The sequence below is a fragment of the Channa argus genome, chromosome 1 (assembly GCF_033026475.1).
Source record: "Channa argus isolate prfri chromosome 1, Channa argus male v1.0, whole genome shotgun sequence".
NCBI classification, from domain to species: Eukaryota; Metazoa; Chordata; class Actinopteri; order Anabantiformes; family Channidae; genus Channa; species Channa argus.
The window spans coordinates 47,248,667-47,267,955 of record NC_090197.1 but is presented as its reverse complement, the minus strand read 5'-3'; the positions used below and the strand labels follow the sequence as shown (position 1 = coordinate 47,267,955).

At 40.1% G+C, this 19,289-nt stretch overlaps 1 protein-coding gene across 2 annotated transcripts; it reads right to left on the bottom strand.

Annotated features, from left to right (window-relative positions):
• Positions 1 to 1,561: 1,561 nt before the first annotated feature.
• On the bottom strand, positions 1,562 to 19,203 carry nvl (nuclear VCP like). Of its 2 annotated transcripts, none has more exons than XM_067527633.1 (24): positions 19,056 to 19,203; positions 14,709 to 14,783; positions 14,226 to 14,296; positions 13,885 to 13,937; positions 13,624 to 13,714; positions 13,458 to 13,512; positions 13,123 to 13,368; positions 12,256 to 12,358; positions 11,922 to 11,998; positions 11,158 to 11,292; positions 10,414 to 10,515; positions 10,120 to 10,237; positions 9,588 to 9,732; positions 8,809 to 9,115; positions 8,326 to 8,547; positions 7,829 to 7,933; positions 7,184 to 7,246; positions 6,913 to 7,032; positions 6,713 to 6,812; positions 4,645 to 4,751; positions 4,485 to 4,561; positions 4,212 to 4,303; positions 3,311 to 3,408; positions 1,562 to 1,747 (listed from the first exon to the last, which is right to left on the bottom strand). In XM_067527633.1, the coding sequence occupies exons 2-24, from the start codon at positions 14,763 to 14,765 to the stop codon at positions 1,703 to 1,705; spliced, it is 2,589 nt and encodes an 862-aa protein (XP_067383734.1). In that variant the 5' UTR covers positions 14,766 to 14,783; positions 19,056 to 19,203; the 3' UTR covers positions 1,562 to 1,702. The 2 variants fall into 2 exon arrangements, with proteins under 2 accessions (XP_067383734.1, XP_067383744.1); XM_067527643.1 differs by having other exon boundaries at positions 8,326 to 8,544.
• Positions 19,204 to 19,289: the final 86 nt, after the last annotated feature.

The window sequence follows — 19,289 nt, the reverse complement described above, 5'->3', positions numbered from 1 at the left end:
GATACATTTTGCTCAGCTGTCATGGTACAGATGTTTTCAGATCAACTGTACAAGCTTTTTGGTGTTAAGACGGAACAAAAGTCAATGCTGGGTCAATACTAATCTAGGAGTATCTCTAATATAAATGCCTTTTGAACAAAGGATTTGCTTCCAGTGATTCTGTATACTTTGACACAAAGGTCAAACTGAGTTCAACTCACAGACAGATGGGCTCATGTTCTCCATCAGTATTCTCTGGTAGAGTGGAATTTATACACACTCCCTGTCATGGCCCTGTGTTCACACCTACGCATCAACAGTTACTAAACTGCACTTTGAGATTTTTAGCCATGTAAAACTTTGTATTACAGAGAAGAAGAAAAAAGTTGGGTTGGCAGTTAATAATTGTCTGAAAAGTTTCTACAATAGTAACAAGCAAGGAATTGATCTTTTCTACGATGTGACTCACAACATACTAATGCAACACCATTCCACTAATCAACCACAACATCATGACTTGTGGTTTAAATATAAAAAATATGCAAGCACAAGGAGATCATGCAAACTCCACACAGCCAGGGATTCAAACTAGGAACTTTTCTTTACCATAATCAGTATTTTCTAAATTACAGTTTTTTTATTGCAGTAGTTTTACTTTTGTACTTTAAGTGCAAATTTGACATTCTGCTAAGTACTTAAGTAAAGAATTTGAAGTGCTACTACTACTTTTTTATACCAAAGCCTAAAGTACTGAACTTCAAATGCTTTGCCAAGTACATAAATCTTAATCACAAAAGTATTCCACTAATTAGAGTAATTTTAAACATGATGCAGTTGGTAAATTCTATTCCAGATTTGCTCCACATGTGACTCAAGTGTTGAGCTATTTTTAAGGTGAAATCATTGCAAACAAAAGTTTTTACTAAATAATAACAACAAAGGACAAAAAAACTAACTCTGTAAAATAATTTAATTTAAGTGCTCCAAGTTTGGTGGCAGGTGAGTTGTCTTTTTGTTGCTGTCAAAAATTGGAATACCACAGTATGCACAGCTGCTGAAAACTGTCCATTGAAAACTACTATTACTAATAATAGAAGTATGTGGAACTCTACTTTCTCTATTTAGCATCACTATCAAGCCAGTGTAAGTTATACAATGAGGAAATGAGGGCTGTGTAAACCAAGTAACCAATCCAAACCTCACTCTGATGCATGGAACTGCAAATGACCTATAAGACAAAGGAGGTAATTTCCAGGTCATAGTAGTTCAGGAACATTTGATATCAAGGGATCAATTTTAATCCATCAGTAAGCCTTGGGTGATAGTGTCGTAATGTTGACAATGACAAGTTGCCTACAGACTGATAATGAACAGCAATAAAATGCAGTGTATACACACACACACACACACACACACACACTCTATCTGTAGCATGGCAGCAGTCAAACAGTGACTGGCCGCTCACAATGGAGCAGAGTTTACGGAGCTCAGGGTGACATCCCAGGGCCCTGATTAGAGGGAAGCAGTTGATCAGTGCATTAGAGAACAATTGAATCTTTTATCAGAATACAATGCAGCTGTGTTTGGTTTCTACACACCTTTATTATAAAAAGCAGAAGTTAATATTATGATTCAACCATAATAAAATATGTAGACAACATATAAATACTGATAAAGTCAGTGTGAACTGTTGCCGGTGAGGTCTGTGCATCTGGTCTCATTTTCATCTGTTGAGGGATTCTTTTAGCTGCTCATATGTCCTCTGGTCCTGCACAGGAAACATAGGTTACTGTCATTCTGTGTTTGTAGTCATCACACACAAACAAAAGCTGAGCAATATCAAAAAAAATCTGATGAAGGATGTCAAGCTCTGTGTCTCCTGTCTCATCTCACAACAAACAGACGCTGGCTGAGTGTGACGGGAGGAAGCACACAGGTTTATGCACAGTCCTGTTGGTTGCTACTGTTTTAATGTCATAGCGTCGATTATTTTTGATAGTTTGAAAGAATCCTGACAACACCATCTAAAATATCAAATAAAGCACAGACTTAATGGTCAGTTTAACAGCCTACAACCAGGGGGGTATTCCAGGTTGTTAAACCCTGAGTTGAGGGAAACGTTGGGTTTTCAGCGGAAACAAAGATCCACTAAACTCTGAGGTAACGTACTCCATGAAAATAACCTGCTCATTGGCAGGTTTTCTTCAGAAAACCCCGACTCCTGCTCAGTCTGCTAAAGCAATCTGACAACGTTTAGTTCCTCAACCATACAGTGCAATTCCAAAGCGCCTTGATCTTCTGAAGATACAAATCCTGGTTGGATTGTAGCTTATTAGTATATTACCCACCTGTCTCTACTAACATTGTGGCTTATATTATCAATCAGTCATCAGTGTTAACGAGACAATGATCTCTGTGATCCAAGTATTACACAGTATGAATTCAACTATTATTGTAATCACTGTAAATTAAAAATATTTCTGTGTGAAGCTGAAGTCATCCTTCCATTCCATCATCCTGTTCAGGTTTGCGGGAGCTGGAGCCTATCCCAGCTGTCATTGGAAGAGAGGTTGGCCCTGGACAGGTCTCCAGTCTGTCTCAGGGCCAAGACAGAGACATGCACAGACAAACAACTACTCACATTCACACGAACGGGTAATTAGGAGTCACCAATGAAACGAAAACGTTTCCCATCTCAGGGTTAAGTCAACTCTCACAAAAGAAGAGCTAAGTGGTGCAGGATTACAGTGTTTCAGGTAGAAGTGCAGGTCATGTGATGTTCTCTACTCCAGAACACATCCAGGAAGCTGTCATTTCTGATGACTGAGGTTGCGATACAGTAATTTGAGAAAAGTGGTCACATCCCTTATCTGTATACACACTAAGTTGTATTTTTAAGAAATCCTCTGTATTTGACCTTTCAGTTTTGATCTGTCTCTTTGCGTTTGGTCATCATTCCCTCCTCTGTTAAGACAAAAATGTAACTTTTTAGCAGAACTCCAAGCACCATGTCTGATGAACATCTGGCCCCACTCATCAGCCAACTAATACCCAACCTATGAAGAACCATAGTAGAAGCAAACGGTAAAGTTCCCCAACAATAACCTGATGTACTTAACCACGAGGACTTAACAGAAGTTACAGCAAAGGGGCTTCTAAACTGAACTGAATAAAGGGTCTGAATACCTTTTTAAATAAGAGAAAAGATTTTTTTTGTGCAATTATTACTGTACTATAAAAAGTTTAAGTTAGAACAAGATATGGTTACAACATATTACATATTTTTCATATGTAATATGAATGTAGTAGTCACTATACTGCTCACACTTACCTTTTTAGACACAGATGGACGAACCTTCTTGAATGCATCCTCAAAGTTCTGTTTGCTCACTCTGATTTCAGCGACACAGCCAGAGGAGTATGTGTGACCTGTGTGTAACAATGAACACAGCTTAATGTCAATGAATGACGAAAGTCTGTTCAGGTACACAAGGTCTGTTTCCACTGCAGTAACCTTTCTACTGAACTAGGGTCTCAAATAAGTTCTGGTGCTGTAGATGAAGCAACTATCAAGTGGGGGGCCGCAGGCTGCTCAAATACTATGCTGTCGCAGACATGCCTGCAAGCTAGCTGCTTGATCTTCTGTGGGCTAAGGCACTGCAGTGAAAACACAAATTCTGAACGGTCCCTTTATCACCACAGGAACTTTCCCAAGGGACCAAAAACCTAGTTCATTGACCTCTGACTCCATCAGTGGAGTCAGGGACCCTAGGTAGTTATACTCCCTAAAAAAGTCCCGGGTCAGGGGACGTAGTCCTTTTGTATAGGAACTTTTGGGGGTGGGTTTGCTGTGCTGAATGGTGCCAATGGTCAGATATCACTCAGCATTTCACAATTGTGACTCATTTAAACACCAGCCAGAGAGTAGTTTTATGTTGCTAACTAGGGTGTGAGAATCAGGAGTGGAGGGCCAATGTTTTATCTCCCCAGCACTTTGGCCCTGCAGAGAAAATGCAAGCCAGTACTGTACTAGAAAGACCAGGAAGGTTCATAAAATTTAGTTTATGGGAAATGCACCTAAACATTACCTGTTACTTTGTCACGTAGCAGTAAAATGTAAAGTAAAACCATGGGAATCTTTGCAATCATTATTTTATGTCCCATTTGGCATTACAGTTGCATCTCAAAATAATAAATACTGTACAGGTAAGCAGGTGTAGGGGTCAGGTTACCAGAAAAAGATGGTGGAGAATGCATGGACTTCAGGAAGGCCCTCAGGGCATTAACAGATGCTTCCCTCACTAGCGCAGTCAGGTCAGCTCCACTGGATCAAAAACAAACAACCTGGATCAGGTTTCAGATTCTTGGAGCTTATGTATCATAGTTGTCAAGAAAAGTGACAAAAACTTCCAGCTCAACCACCAAGTGTTTGAAACCAGTTCAGCATTTAGAATAAAAGTCAGAGAAACGGTATAAATCACTAGGTAAATAAAGACAAGACTTACGTAAAGCAATCGCAGCGCTTGTCGAAGGCAATGTCTTCAAGGCTGACATCCTGTTCCAGCTGAGGTTTGCTCCCCCCCTATAACATACCAATCTTGAATCACAGAAAAATATCACCAGTGTGGTACTATACTACAAGCTGGTATCTGTAGTTAACATTACCTTAGTAATGGTGAGCAGGATGGCGTGGCGATCTGCTGGAGGTGGCAGACCCACGTACAATGTTTTGTCTAGACGACCTGGCCTCAGTATGGCAGGGTCAATAATGTCTGGCAAGATACAAGAAGCAAACAGTCATGCAGTGAAAGGAACAACTAATAATGAATAGACTTAAATATACCCAATATGTTGAAAAGCAGTGTTGGAAAAATTTTACTTATATGGTAATTTCACTTATGTAGCGCTTTCTACCTATTGCCATTCAAAGCGCTTTACACTGCTTCCTATTCACCCATTCACACTTACAAACACACACACACACGATAGTGGAGCTGCTGGGCAGTTGGCCAACACTCACCGGGAGCTCACCGCTCTACCTTCCTGTACCACAGCCACCCCTGTGCTATGGCAACTTAATATTATTCTCAGACTCTCACTTTTCACAATCAGTGTCACAATGGTTCCTTTTAGAACACAGCAACGTTGTTACGTAGCTGACGATTAAGTGGTAAAGATTGGCCACAAAACACTGATATCGAAATGATTTGGATTTCTAAAGCAGCAAAGGCAGCAGAGTGGTATAATTCATAGGAGACCTGGCACAGAACAAAAAAGCCTCTTGTGGTAACTAGTGATGGAGAAATTAAGCAATGTTAAAGCATTTAGGATTTCTCTTCATCTAAAACAAACAAAAAAAGAAACACTAAACAAAAAAGCCCATGTGTCAAAGCTTTAAATGACCACAAAACCATCTAGAAGTCAAAAGAAGTTATGACAGAAACCTTAATGCCTGGTTTATGTGTACAATCAAACACTGAAGCTGTGTTGTCCAGTGATGGTCCAGTGATGTGTACGTAGTTCAACAGGTCAAAAACAGCTGAGGCTTCAGAACATGTGAAACTTAGATTTCAGAGCCATGTTGTTAGTAATATTATTGCCTATTTCTATAATACAAGAATGACTGAAAAAGTAAAAATATAATGTGAATGTGTCTCCACTAATATAAACAATACAAGAAGATTCTGTAAATTTGTCAAAAGAAGACAGTTAACATACACACACTTACTTACTCACTTACTTCCTTATTTATTTATTATTTATGCCGTAAATTCAGGGTCGCCAGAGTGGATCTTTAATCCCCATGTTGATTTGGCACAGTTTTTATGCCAGATGCCCTTCCTGAAATTTATACCAGGCTTGGCGCTGTGAGGCTGGGGATGGGGGATGGCCTGTTGGGGGTTCATTGTCTAGCCCAGGGACTCTACAACATGTGACCGGGAACAACCTCCAGCCACTTTACCAACTGAACCACTGACCCCGGGAAAATGAGGATAAGATAATTGAAAAATGAATGTTTGGGTGTGTGTCTGTCAGAGCCCCAAGAAGAAACGTGCTTCAAAGCTCTGGTGGTCAGCTCACTATCACGGTAACATTGCTGACACCCCAGCGACTGTAGCTCCGTTTGCCTTTTAACTTTTAAGAGCTCAAAAAGAAAGCAAGGACACGGTGAAGTGATGTTTTATAATTTAAAGCATAAGTCCAGTTATTTTTATTATAGTAGTTATTGTAAAAAAAATACATTAAAAAAAACACCAACAGTGAACTGATCTGTCCATTGTTAGTATTACATGTGCGAATCCACATTTTGTTGTTCAATAACTACTCGTACTTGCTGCACTTGCTGCAAAAATGAGCTCCAAAAGCTAAAAACAACAATAATTTCATGCAAAATCTATTTCAGTGACTGGAAAAAAAGTCATGGTTTTAGCTAAACAGATTCTGGATTAAGGAACATGATAGTCACTAGATGCAATTCACCATTGGTCTTTTTATGAAATTTGATGACAACAAAAATACAGGAAATAACTGACCCTATCCTTTAAGACGTCATTACAGTTAGATCAGTGGAAAAACTAGGTTTCAAAAGCTGATGAAAGGGGGCAGCATCCAGGTTTAAGGTCCCAGAGTATCAAGTCATCTTTATGCAGAATGCAGGCACAGTAGCTGAAACCAGCACAGTATGTCTCTGGGTACCCTGAAGGTTTTAGCTCTGAGTAAAACTGGGTTCTACCTGGTCTGTTGGTCGCAGCCATGATGAAGACTTGTCGTCGGGTCTCTAAGCCATCCATCTCTGTGAGCAGCTGGTTGACCACCCTTACACTGGCTCCTGACTGAGTACACACAGACAGAGCGTGAATACAAGCTGTTTACATAGTGAGAATCATAGAGCAGTCTATTATGTTTGTAGATGTTTGTGGATTCCTTACTCACCTCGTGGCCTGAGCGACGAGGACACAGAGCATCGAGCTCATCAAAAAAGATGACGCAGGGAGCAGAGTTGCGTCCTCTCTGAAACACCTGTCTGACAGCTCGCTCACTCTCTCCTACATACTGCACAGAACAACAGATTCATCATTTAGACCAAACAACTTATTCTAACATGAGCCTTGAGTGACAGGAGGAGGAGGAGAACAGGAATGAGCTGTGTGTGACAGGAGAAAATGACAAACCCTAAGAGAAGATCATACAAACAGTGACTCACCATGTTGAGCAGCTCTGGACCCTTGACAGAGATGAAGTTGAGGCCTGACTCATTAGCTACTGCCTGTCAGGAGACAACACTGTGAGATACAGTAGGTAGTTTCACATATAAGTGACATGTTACACTTATCAAATCTGTAACAACAGAAATGATTGCGAAACAGTCTGCACTCTTCTACCTTATTGGTACATATAGCACTTTACATTGCTTCTCATTCATCAGGAGGGCTGGGAGTCAAACTAACAATCCTGGGATTGGTGGACGACTGCTCTACCTTTTTAGACACAGTCGGTCCGGTGGAAAGTGTCCACTAAAAGCTTTCAGATAAGTGGCCCTGATTTAAGGCAAAGGAAAATTATTTTTCTTTTTCAGAGTAGAGCTGTCCTAAAGGGGTAAAAGTTTGAACATTTTGTCAAAACCTTCAGTTTCTCGCTATAGGCTGCCAGATTCAGGTGGTCTGTGCACAGACATAATGGTATCAAACTCATGCAGGAAGCTTCATTAACTTAAGTACTTATTTTTTTTGGACTCAGTTATAATTTCAATGCCCCAGGGCAGATTTTAGGTTTAGCCGTATAAAAAAAATTACACCATTTTGGACTTGCTAATTGTAGATTTCTGAAAAAGTTGCAATCTCTAGAATACCTTGGCCAGCAGTGTTTTTCCGCATCCTGGAGGTCCAGCCAGTAACACTCCAGATGGAGCAGTAAGTCCCAATGCTCTGAATTGCTCTGGAGAACGCACGGGAGCCTGCAGGAGATCCAAACACGACACGCACAAAAACACATCTGTGTTATTCCAACACTCATAAAGCAAACATTCAGAATGTTCACAGAAACACTAAATCAGGTCAAAAATGGGAAAGATAAAAGTCCACCAGTGTACTCAAAAGAACTCTGTCTGGTCATCCTGTAGCTGTGTCAATATGGTGATGAGTTGTATTTAGTAACAGGTGCAGAAGAGTTGACGGAACCATTTATGGATACACTGACAAGCTCTATTACATTTATAAGCTTCACCCTGAATCACATGTTGCCAAACAGGAGAGGACTCCTCTCATCACAGCACTACAACTGTCCCATGGGAGGAAGGATGGGTATCACCCGAGCCCAGTACTAAGAATCAAAATGCTGTTTTTTTACCAGTATGGCCATGGTGAGCTCCTCTCTGATGTCCTGCAGGGCTCCCACATCCTCCCAGGTGACATCAGGCACTGTAGCAAAGCCCTCCCGCTTGGCAGAGGGCTGAATGCTGGCCAGAGAGGCCTGGAAGTCTGACATTAGGATGGAAAGGCCAGTGAGCTCTTTCTCTGAAAGCATCTCTGTGTTCTTCAGTAGATGCAGCAGGTGCCACAGCTCCCCCTGCTGGACAGGACACAACTCATCAGGAGCAAGAAATTAAATTAAAAGTTAAATGTCTCTTATTGAAGGCTGATTTCCATAATGACTGGGAATACTGAATCACATTAGTTGCAAAGCAATATTGTGGCCACCTACACAGGAAAAACTTGTTTGAACATCTCCAATCGGGATTTAGAGTAAATTGTAGTATAGAAATAGCACCAAATTATATAAATCGACACTGCTAAAGCACTGAAAAGTTACTGGCATGTTTAAGAACCATACCTGTGGGGAATTCTGTCCCGACTCTTCCTGAGATACTAGGCTCTTCTCTATGGTCTTATGCTCTCTGATCTCTCCATCAGTTACAGCATCCTCAGATTGAACTTTGATTGTTATTACATCTTTAGCAGAGGTCTGGCTCGGGGGTTGTCCTCTTAATTCACGCAGAACCCTGTTTACAGCAGTCATGGCAGCTTCACGGCACAGAGCCATGAGGTCAGCGCCCACATAGCCTGGGGTGAGTCGGGCCAGTTGCTTGTAGTCAAAGTCCTCTGGCAGCTTCAGCTTTCGACACAGCGTCTTTAGGATCCTGACAGAGCACAAAGCATTCTGTTACATCGTTTAATCTGTGAGAGTTTTTGATAGGGTCAGAGGATGTAATAATTTGGGAATGTGCCTTAATCTCAAAATTTTGCACAAATCTACGTATTTACTTCAGACTTTAAAGCACATACAGGGCACAGGTCATACTATATTAATCTGTGAGAGTTTTTGATAGGGTCAGAGGATGTAATAATTTGGGAATGTGCCTTAATCTCAACATTTTGCACATATCCAGGTATTTACTTCAGACTTTAAAGCACATACAGGGCACAGGTCATACTATATTACAAAAAGTTTAAACGCTTCTCATAACAATTTATCAGCCCTAAACATCAGCTGGGAGGGATTTTAGTCCATTCCTTCTTGCAGAACAGCTTCAACACAGGGAAAAAAAAGAAAAGGTAAAGCCTCATCAAATAATGTTAACCCTCTTTTCGCTATAAGAATAATTGGCTAACCGGAGACGAGCCGCTTCATCGGGGATACCCATGCAGATCTCACGGTCAAAGCGTCCAGCTCTGCGCAGGGCAGGGTCCAAAGAGTCTGGTCTGTTGGTGGCGCCGATAACCAGCACCTGAGCTGTCACTGTAAGACTGTTCAAATCTGACACAGGAACACATAGAACAATTTATTTTAACCTGTACAAACTGGAAGGAGTGAAGTGATGCCTACATTTCACAGTTTTTTGTTTAGGGGGTGGTGACACAAGGTCAGCATTACAACTTGTAATGTTGTGCATATACGGTCAATCAGTGCAATGTAGAGGCACTGGACTGAAGAGCTTTACTAGGTTGACAGAAAAAGCTGTCTCTACCTGTACGAAAAAATGTCAATGTAACATTCAAACTTTTAGGGAAGATTATCATGGTTGTGGTTAAATCAGGTAATGACCATCACATTTTTATTCTTGCTTTAGTTCATATCTATGCACAAAATAAGAGATGATCAATGGTCACTGTCAGGTGACAGGCTGAAGTCAATGTATGGTACCGTCCATGCAGGTTAGCAGCTGGGCTACAATCCTTCTCTCCATGTCTTTAGAGGCCACCTCTCTCTTAGGGGTGATTGCATCTATCTCATCTATAAACAGGATACATGGGGCAGAGTTCTGGAAGAGGAAGAAAGCACCAGTGGTGTTCACAGAGCAAAATATGGGCAACATTCACATATCAATAATACCAGTTATACTATATTAGCAGTGTCGTGTGCCTGTTCCACCCCCCCAGTTTCTAAACTTTGGCTGAGAGCACTAGAATGCTGGAAAAGAAGAAAAGCACCACTGACCACAGCCAGGTCAAACAGCTCTCTGAGGTTCTGTTCAGACTCCCCAGACACACCAGACACCAGCTCTGGAGCAGACACTTTTAACATAGGCAGGAGCAGCTCCTGAAACACACAACCATATCACCTACAAAGCTACAAATCATACACAACCTTAATAGATGTATAAGTTACTTAAAATATGCAGGTTTCGAAGACAGTTGCTGCCCTGACAAAAGCTGTTACAAAATGCAAAATTCTAAACTAAACAGCAAGACCTAAATTTGGGTGATTATTATTTTTAACTTCTGATGATGAAAGAACCTTTGTACTAGCTGAATGGGCATTATGTTAGACTTAGGGTTAAGTAAAGCTAAACCCTAGTACAATAACAATGCACCTTCATATCTTGTACAAATGTTCTTTCATCATCAGAAGTAACAAAATTAGAGTGTATAAAATAACTTATAAAAGAACTAAAAAAAATAACTAAAAAAATAATATTGTTACAAAAGTTTGCATGCTCTTTGAATAATTAAAATTTTACTTGAATTTCTGGTGAAAGAACATTTGTAGTTAACTGTGCATTGAAAAACCTTTGTTTTGTTTTTTTAAACTTTTGCACCAAATTGTAAATCCTATTTCAACCCAATCAACATGAATTAAAGTGGTTTATCTTCCCGCATTGTGCTGTCCAAATGCTTCCAAAGTACAAATCCAAGTACTAAAACACAAAACACTGTGTGTCGGGTATTGTCCAGTACTTACCCCGGCCACAGCCTGGGCTAGTAGGGTCTTTCCACAGCCCGGAGGTCCATGGAGGAGGAAACCCCTCGGAGGAACCATTCCCAGTTGCTGGTACACCTCTGGGTGTCGCATGTGGATTAACAGCTTACACACCTCCTGCAGCAAAGTGAAATAACAGAGTGAAAATAACCAATTTCTTATGGTAGATTTCCAGACAACACAAATGAACAAAGGATATGTTAAAGGATGCTGTCTGTATGTCCAGATTTGATTGATTTTCCTGTTTAACACCTCTAACATGACTGTACAGTATAAAGCATATTTAGCAGCTGTGGAGAAAATGGTCCCTGTCAAATCTGAGGTAACATCTACAGTTAGCTGAACAGAAAGTAGTGTGTAGTACTGTTAGGGGGTTTCACTTGCCTGCTTTAAATTGATGTTTTTAAGACTATTAAGGTTTATTGTGTATTTTAAGATGTCTGGTGGAAAAGTAGCCACAATGTAACAAAGTGTAATGAGGTATTTTATTTGATATATTAAAATAGATAAAATATTTCAAATAATTAAAATTATTACCATATTACATATTCAACAAAGTAACTAGTGATCTGTAACTTATTACATTCCTAAAGTTAGCTTTATCACTGCTCACAGCATCATACCGAAGCCCTGCCCTGGTAGCCAATAAGTTAAGACACATACATTGCCACAAAACTGCAATGTCTTAAATTCAGTTTTGGCCGGGGACCTTTGTTGCAGGTCATATTCCTCCTCCAAGTACTAACCGTTAAAGTCTCCTCGTTACCTCCTACATCTTTAAACTTGAGAGTGGGATACTGCAGCTCTGTTGACTTTGATTTTGCTGAGAAATAATTCAGAAAGAAAAAAAAAAAGCAAGTGACACAGTGGCGCATAGATGTCTGTCATTATTTGAAAAAGAGTGACACATTAAGCAATTAAATATCCTCAATTAAGATTTAAATTAAATTTTTTGTTCCTCGGTAAATATTTGTTACTTGCCATCCCTAAGTTTTTTCTGTGGAAACCTCAGTAAAGATTACATTACCACGTGGTGTTCGACAAAAGGTGAACAGCTAAAAAAATTAATCCGCACAGTACCTTTCTTGTTAAGGGTGCCAGTCTCAGCTGTTTCAGCGGAGCTCTTTGTCCTTTTCTTTGACTTTTTGTGAGATTTCACAGGCTCCAGCATGGACACATCTGCCTGCAGGGGGACAAAACATGTGGAAGTGGGTGCATAAGATGGGGCAGATCAGCTAACTGTTGACAGATTACCACAGATTCTAAACTAATCCTGATGAGTTCATTGATATAATGTCTGTCAGAAAGAGGTTATATGCACAAGTTGTTACAGATAATAACAACAATACACAATACAGATAAGAGTTTAAACTGTTTGTACACCTTCACAAAGCTGCAGCTTCAACATTAAAACACGTACAGTATAGTTGATATATACATTACAACTGAATCCACATATGCTCCCTCCTTCTTTCTTTGTTGTATTACAGCTCAATATTGGCAAGAATCACACATAATAAAATCTGAGTAAAACTCTTGACTTCAGGTGAGATAAGCGTTTAAAAAAAAAAAACGGCATAAAATGACCCGCTGTCTGACACTAACGGTTGTGTGTAATTTTCTATATAAAGATCAAAAGTTTTCTGACAATGAATATAGTTTTAAAAAAGTATCACAATACATAGGCATTAATGGTGAGAAAACCTGGCTAGGTGCAGGTTTCTGCTTAAAACTTCTCTCAGCACTAAATGGCAACATTCCACCACAAACACAGTGTAGAGCAGCAAAATGTGACCGATACATGCTGGTCTAAAGCTGCGTCTTACAGTTGTGACATTTCTAAAAAATTATGGAAAGATCATCCAGTTTATTTCTACTCTCCGACAGGGTCAGAATGTTGCATGTACAGTATTTAAATACAAAGACATGCCCTCCACAGGTACATACTTTTGCAGATGTATTAGCTGGCTCCTCGTCACACAGGTCAATGAGTATGTTGCTCTTCTCAGGGCCTTTGCCTCTATCGATGAACCAGCCTCCTGTGGAAACCAGTGTCCCTGCACTGGGAGGGGGGTTGGCTGTGCTGGAGGAGTTGCTGGCAGCAGCCTGGTCTCTGTGAGGCGAGCAGACCCTGGAGATGGGGTTACTCTTTCGATACATAGATGTGAGCGAGCTGTTCATGTGGTTGATGGGCTGTGGATGACAAAAAGCCGCAACAACAACTCGCTGTCACAAAGGAATGTGCTGAATGTTAACTATCCAACAACTACTGTCCAACTTACAGTGTTCTCCAGAATGTCTCCATCAGAGGAGTCCTCAGAGCTGCTGCTGCCTTCACTGTAAACACAGATTGTTATGGCTTTAACTGTACATTTAGAAGAGTGTGAAGGCAGCAAAGAGAAAGATATAGCATAATTAGTCCAAAGCAGACAGTGAAGTGTACTTTACCCAGTGTCGTTTTGGCTGTGCCTAGCTTTCTTAGCCAAGTGTTTGTTCTCCAAATCATTCAGCCCAGAATCCTTCATGATGGCTTCATACACTTGAAAAGACACATCACATCTCCTTACAGAATAGATTCTAACAGTGTTTGATCATGAAAGCTGTAAAGCGTTTTCCAGTGGGAATTCAGTTTAAAACAATCTTCTTTAAATAAAACATGCAAGTTACTACTGTCAAACTGCAATAAGACAAACTTCTTTTTCCGCTTACCTTTTTCGACCTGAATTCTGAACGCTATCTTGTTTCTTCTGCCATACTCCATTCTACAGACACACACATATCTTTATCACCAAAAACCTTTATTTAAATACACACCTATAAATATGAACTAAAATAAACAAACCCACTCTCCACCAAGGTTTTAAATGGTCTTTATTCTCATTTTGGGGTCTGTGTTACATTGCATGGATATCAATAATCATGCTATACAGTATAATACAAGAACTGGTGGTAACTTACTGGATATTATACAGACTAACAGTGCAAGGACAAACTAAAGCAAAGCTGAGCTGAGATTGAGTCAGACCAGATCATTATTGTGAAAAACTTGCCTGTACAATTTTTGAAGGTCAAGGGCCATGGCCAAAAGGTCCACATATTCACTGTTGCTGGATGCCAAATACTGACAGAACAGAATTTAGAACAAAGTTATGAACAGACGGATATCAGCCATTTAGTCTTGCATACATGATTTTCACATACGATCTCAGACTGTTAAGTCTATGTCACATTTTAATGTTTGTCGCCATTATAAAGTCATCTAATGGCAAAAAGTTACCAGGTAATGCTATCATTTAAGACGCCGTCTTTTGCCTAGTGCAGGACTTTGTACTGGTAAAATGTACAAGTGGTGGTGGTGTAAAGATGGTAAACATTTTAACTGCCACAATTGTCAATTTTTAATGTTTTACTCGGCGCCACTTTGTGTATTTTGTATTGGGAGTGATTAGGTTTGCGTGTAAGACAATCTTCATGTGCTCCTACTGTGAGATAACACATTTCCATTTGTCCTGAGGGAAGGAGGAGACTCATACCTGCTCCACCCTTTGTCTGAGGTGGCTGTCCACCCAGCCTCCACCTCTGTTCTTCATGTCTGCGCGTCTCTAAGCCTGCAGTAGACATTTAGAAGATGATTAGAATTAGAAATGCAGTCATGGCATGAATGAAGAATCAACTTTAAATTGCTGTTTCTCAAAAACTCCAAGAGTTTAACAGCAGCTGATCCTTGATAACTTCTAAAACTTCCAACACTTCCAAAGGAGGTTTACCAAATATTTGACTTGTCTCAATCTACAGCGGGCATAAAGATCATCTTTCAGAAAAATTCCTGGAGGCATAGATGGTAGGGTTCTTAAGAGAAAAAGGGGATTTGGCGCCAATGCCTCTTGGAAGGTGTAGTTATTGGTTTATAATGGCTTCCGCTTTGCAGAGTAATGTCTGCAGACCCTCTTCATCCAAATGTTGATCTTTCAAGTGTAGCACCGAGTATTTTCCTAATGGAAAGAATTAAATGCTCCCATAACCCTCCATTGTGAGAGCCAGATGAAGGATTAAAACATACACTAGTTGCCACATATTTTTTTATTTTGGACATGTTCTATTCTTCTACAGTCCTTTTGAGCGTTCCATTGTCTGAATGTATTTTCAAAACCTGACTTCTTCCTGCAATAAACTGTCTAAGAGCATTAATAAACGAGTCCCTGTACAATGATGCTGCCACCTCTATGTGGACAGCTCGGGTGGCCAGACATGTAAATATGACACCATATCTTTTTGCTGTTGTTCTTCTTTCTTTAATATTAAAGGGACCAAAACATCAACACCTGTTCTAGTAAATGTCAGATAAGACTATATTATAAGACTATATTAAGTGGGAGATCTCCCATTTGTTGCCACCCAGCTGCTCCATGTAATCTCCGACAAGATAGAATCTTTCTGATTGTTCAGATTGCATTTGGAATCCAGTACCTTTGACGTAAAGTACACAAAACATGGTTGCGACCACCATTGCCTATCCTTTCACGGATTTCCTGCAATATGAGCTGTAATACTCGATGATCCTTAGCCAGAATGGCAGGGTGTTTGGATTCCTCAGGCATGGCAGCTCCACTGCGCCTACTACCTTAATTCCATCTTGAAGCACTGGATTAAGTTTATGTATGTGGCTGCTCTGTTTTACTGGTTCTCCCTTTAGCAGAGTAGAAATTCACACAAAAATTCTTCCACTGGCAGTAATAAATTATTTATGACTCTAATTCCTGGACCTAATCCACAGTTAGATGTTATTTTTTATTTTGTAGTTCTGCATTTTTCTTTGAAGCTGAATACATTGCTAATCTTTATCACTTTCATTTTGAGCAATAGTTTCAAATAGCTCCATTCTCTTTCTCGTCAAAGTTAGAAGCGTATCCTTCAATCTGAGGAGCCCACCCGTTAGTCGTGTACGTGAGGAATAGTAAATGGTCTGCATTTGTATAGCGCTTTTCTACCTATTAGCATTTAAAGTGCTAATAGCTGTGGTTAAGAGTTTTGCTCAAAGACACTTCGACTTGTGACTGGGGACTGAACCAACAACTGCGGGAATTGGTGGACAACCGCTCTGCCTTCCTTCACTATACCGTCGCCCGCAGTCGTTCTCTGTCAACCTTTGCATTATATTTGGGCTTTCTTTAGCTGCAAGAACATTCACTGTGACTTTTTTTTTCACCTCAGGATACGGTCTTCTTCACCACTTCACCTCTTGTTAAGTTCTGGTTCTGCTGGAGGTTTCTTACGTTAAAGGGAGTTTTTCCTCTCCACTGTTGCCTAGGGCTTGCTCCAGAGGGAATTGTTGGGTTTTCTCTATACAGCTTTATAGTCTTGACTATATATTGTAAAGTGCCTTGAGATGACTTTGTTGTGAATTGGCGCTATATAAATAAAGTTGAATTACATTGAATCAGCTGTTTCAAGCTCTTGCGGGTCTGGATTCTTTTGCCATTGACTGACTGTGTGACAAAGTCAGGTCTAAATAACCACAGCAGAAAGGCGTTCACGTTCTGACCCCTTGATGCACTGTCTGCACGATTAAGCTGAGAATTTACGTAGTGCCACTGTGAGACTGTTGAGGTCTGCTGAATCACTCACACTTCATTAGCTACAAATGCGCGAAACCTTGATGTCTCATTGCAAATATATTTTTGCACTGCTGTACTAATCAGTCCAATATATAGAGTTCTTCAAAAGTAGCTCCAACTCCTTCCTTAGCATTCTGTCCACACATACTGCCAAGGTTGCCGTTTGGCATTTTAATGTCCTGTAATGGAAGATTAATGTAGTAGTGTCCGTTTACCAATTGAGCAGATCGTGACAGTCTATCCATAAACAGAAGATCTGCCTCAAACATCTCCTGCTTCTTCTTTTGACCACCCTCAGGAAATTCATATTTGAACTGCTGACTCCACAGGTCCTCAAGCTTAACAACAGATACACGATTTGACGCAACCTGCATTACTCCATCTTTGGTTCTGTAGCAACCACCTTCTATTAGTGGTCCATTTACTGTCCATCCCAGCATAGTTCTTACTGCATAAGGCCCTTTGTTGATGCTAGGGATGACCTCCTCTGTTTCCATTGCCTTGGCAACATTAGGTCCAATCAACGGTCCTATTTTTGCACTGATGAGAGGTATTTGCACCCCTTTAAGATGCGGCCACTTATCTACATCTTGTTGTCTGATGTTGTCACTGGAATACCTCTCTACAGAGTTAAATTAGGTTTCTTCTCAAACTCAACTCAACTCATATGGAAGCTTAAAAACAATCGCCAGCATGTTGAATGCAGCATTAAGCTCTTCAATATATTTCAAATCTGCCATTGCATTTTGTTCAGGAAAAGGGCAAATGAGTTGAGCGCTTCACTATCCTCAGCTTAAATTGTCTGCCAACTGAAGGCCTTATCCCTAGGCTACAGATATCTTATATTCATTGCCAAAATGCTCCCTTAAAAGTTCCTTGGCCTTGTTGCATTTTTGGCTCGGGTCCATATGAAAACCACCTACCTATCTAGGTTGGACATTTGTATACTGCTCAAAAAAAAAAAAAAAAGCAGCAGATCCCTGTCATTCACTGTTTTACTCTCCAAACAATGTTCAAATGCTCTAATGAAGAGTCCTATAGTCCAGAGGATCTCCACTAAACTTGAGAATGTTTTGAGGAGTTAGAGTAATATCTTTCTGACACTGATTTACCGTAAACAAAGAGCGTTAACCTTTTGACCCTGGAAGCTGGCTAACAGCACTTGCTTGGAAACCACGGTAGTATGTCTCTGCCTTTGCACTCCCACTGAATCCAGCACAGAAACCCCCTATATTAGGTTCATCTCTTCCTTCTTCACACTTTTCAGCCACATTGGCAACAGCAGCAACAGGTACGTTATCCCATCCATTTGTTATCTGTATCTGTTTTGAAGTTTGTCGTTGCTGATGTTTGTGCCACCCAACACCACGGAGCCTTCATATATCCTCAAGATCTGAATTTGAGCATTAGCAGCAGCAAGAATAGCACTCATTTCCAATTGTTCTTCGTTTGCTCCAATTTTCTCCAGCTTTTCTTTCAACCTTAGCTTCTTGCTGTTCCTTTTTTTGCCTCAGCCTTTCTAGTTAATACTATTGAAGCTGAAGATGCTACAGAGCAAAAAGAACTTGGATTTCCTTGGTCTCCTAGAGAATCTTGTAGCTCCAATAGCTGTGTCTGTTCTTTCCAGTAGCTGTGCTGTCCAAGTTCTTTTGTAACAAACCTTCTATTTACACGTTTCCTCAACAACTGGTTAAACAAACCAGTTAAATGGCAAACTTTAAAAACAAACACTTCAAAGGGAGCTATGTCATGACATTGATTACATAATCTGTACAGCAATACACTTCTTAATCTATATCAATAGTTAGAACTTAGAAATAATGGGTTTGTTAATATTTGTTGACATGTCAAACTGTCCTTGAGCAAGAATGAACCCAAACTAGTTGCTCCTGGTGAGTGTCCACCATCGCTGTGTGAGTGTGTGTGAATAACGAGCAGTGAAAAGAGCTTTGAGTTCCAATAGGTAGAAAAGTGCTATATTTACACAAGTGTGTAAATAGCAATACAATTGCAGCTGGTAAATGTAAAGTTGATTTTAACCACATTACCACTGACAGCTGCTTTACCCATAATACGTGATAATACATAATAAAGTTACTTGTACACGATAAGGGTAATAACAGTATAGATTTCAATATTTAGTATATTTAGTGGCCGGGATGTAAAAAGCAGACAGCACTGAACCAAACACACACCGTTTCAGCAATTAAAGTCAAACAGCCGCCGTGAATGAGAATTTTAGAAGCTTGTTGTTTGGTTACTTACCTCAAAGACCCCAACACAGACACAAATGTCACCAATTCATCTGATAAACTAATTATGAAACATCCAGTGTCAACAACGTGGTAACGAGAAACTCGGTTTTCTTTTTTTTTACCCCGGAAACGAAACTCATTATATCCGGGTGAGGGTTTTCAAAATTAATTGTGGCATTTACATTGGCTTTAAGCATAGATGTAGTTTAACCATGGAGATTAAGAAAAAACCCCAAAATGTATT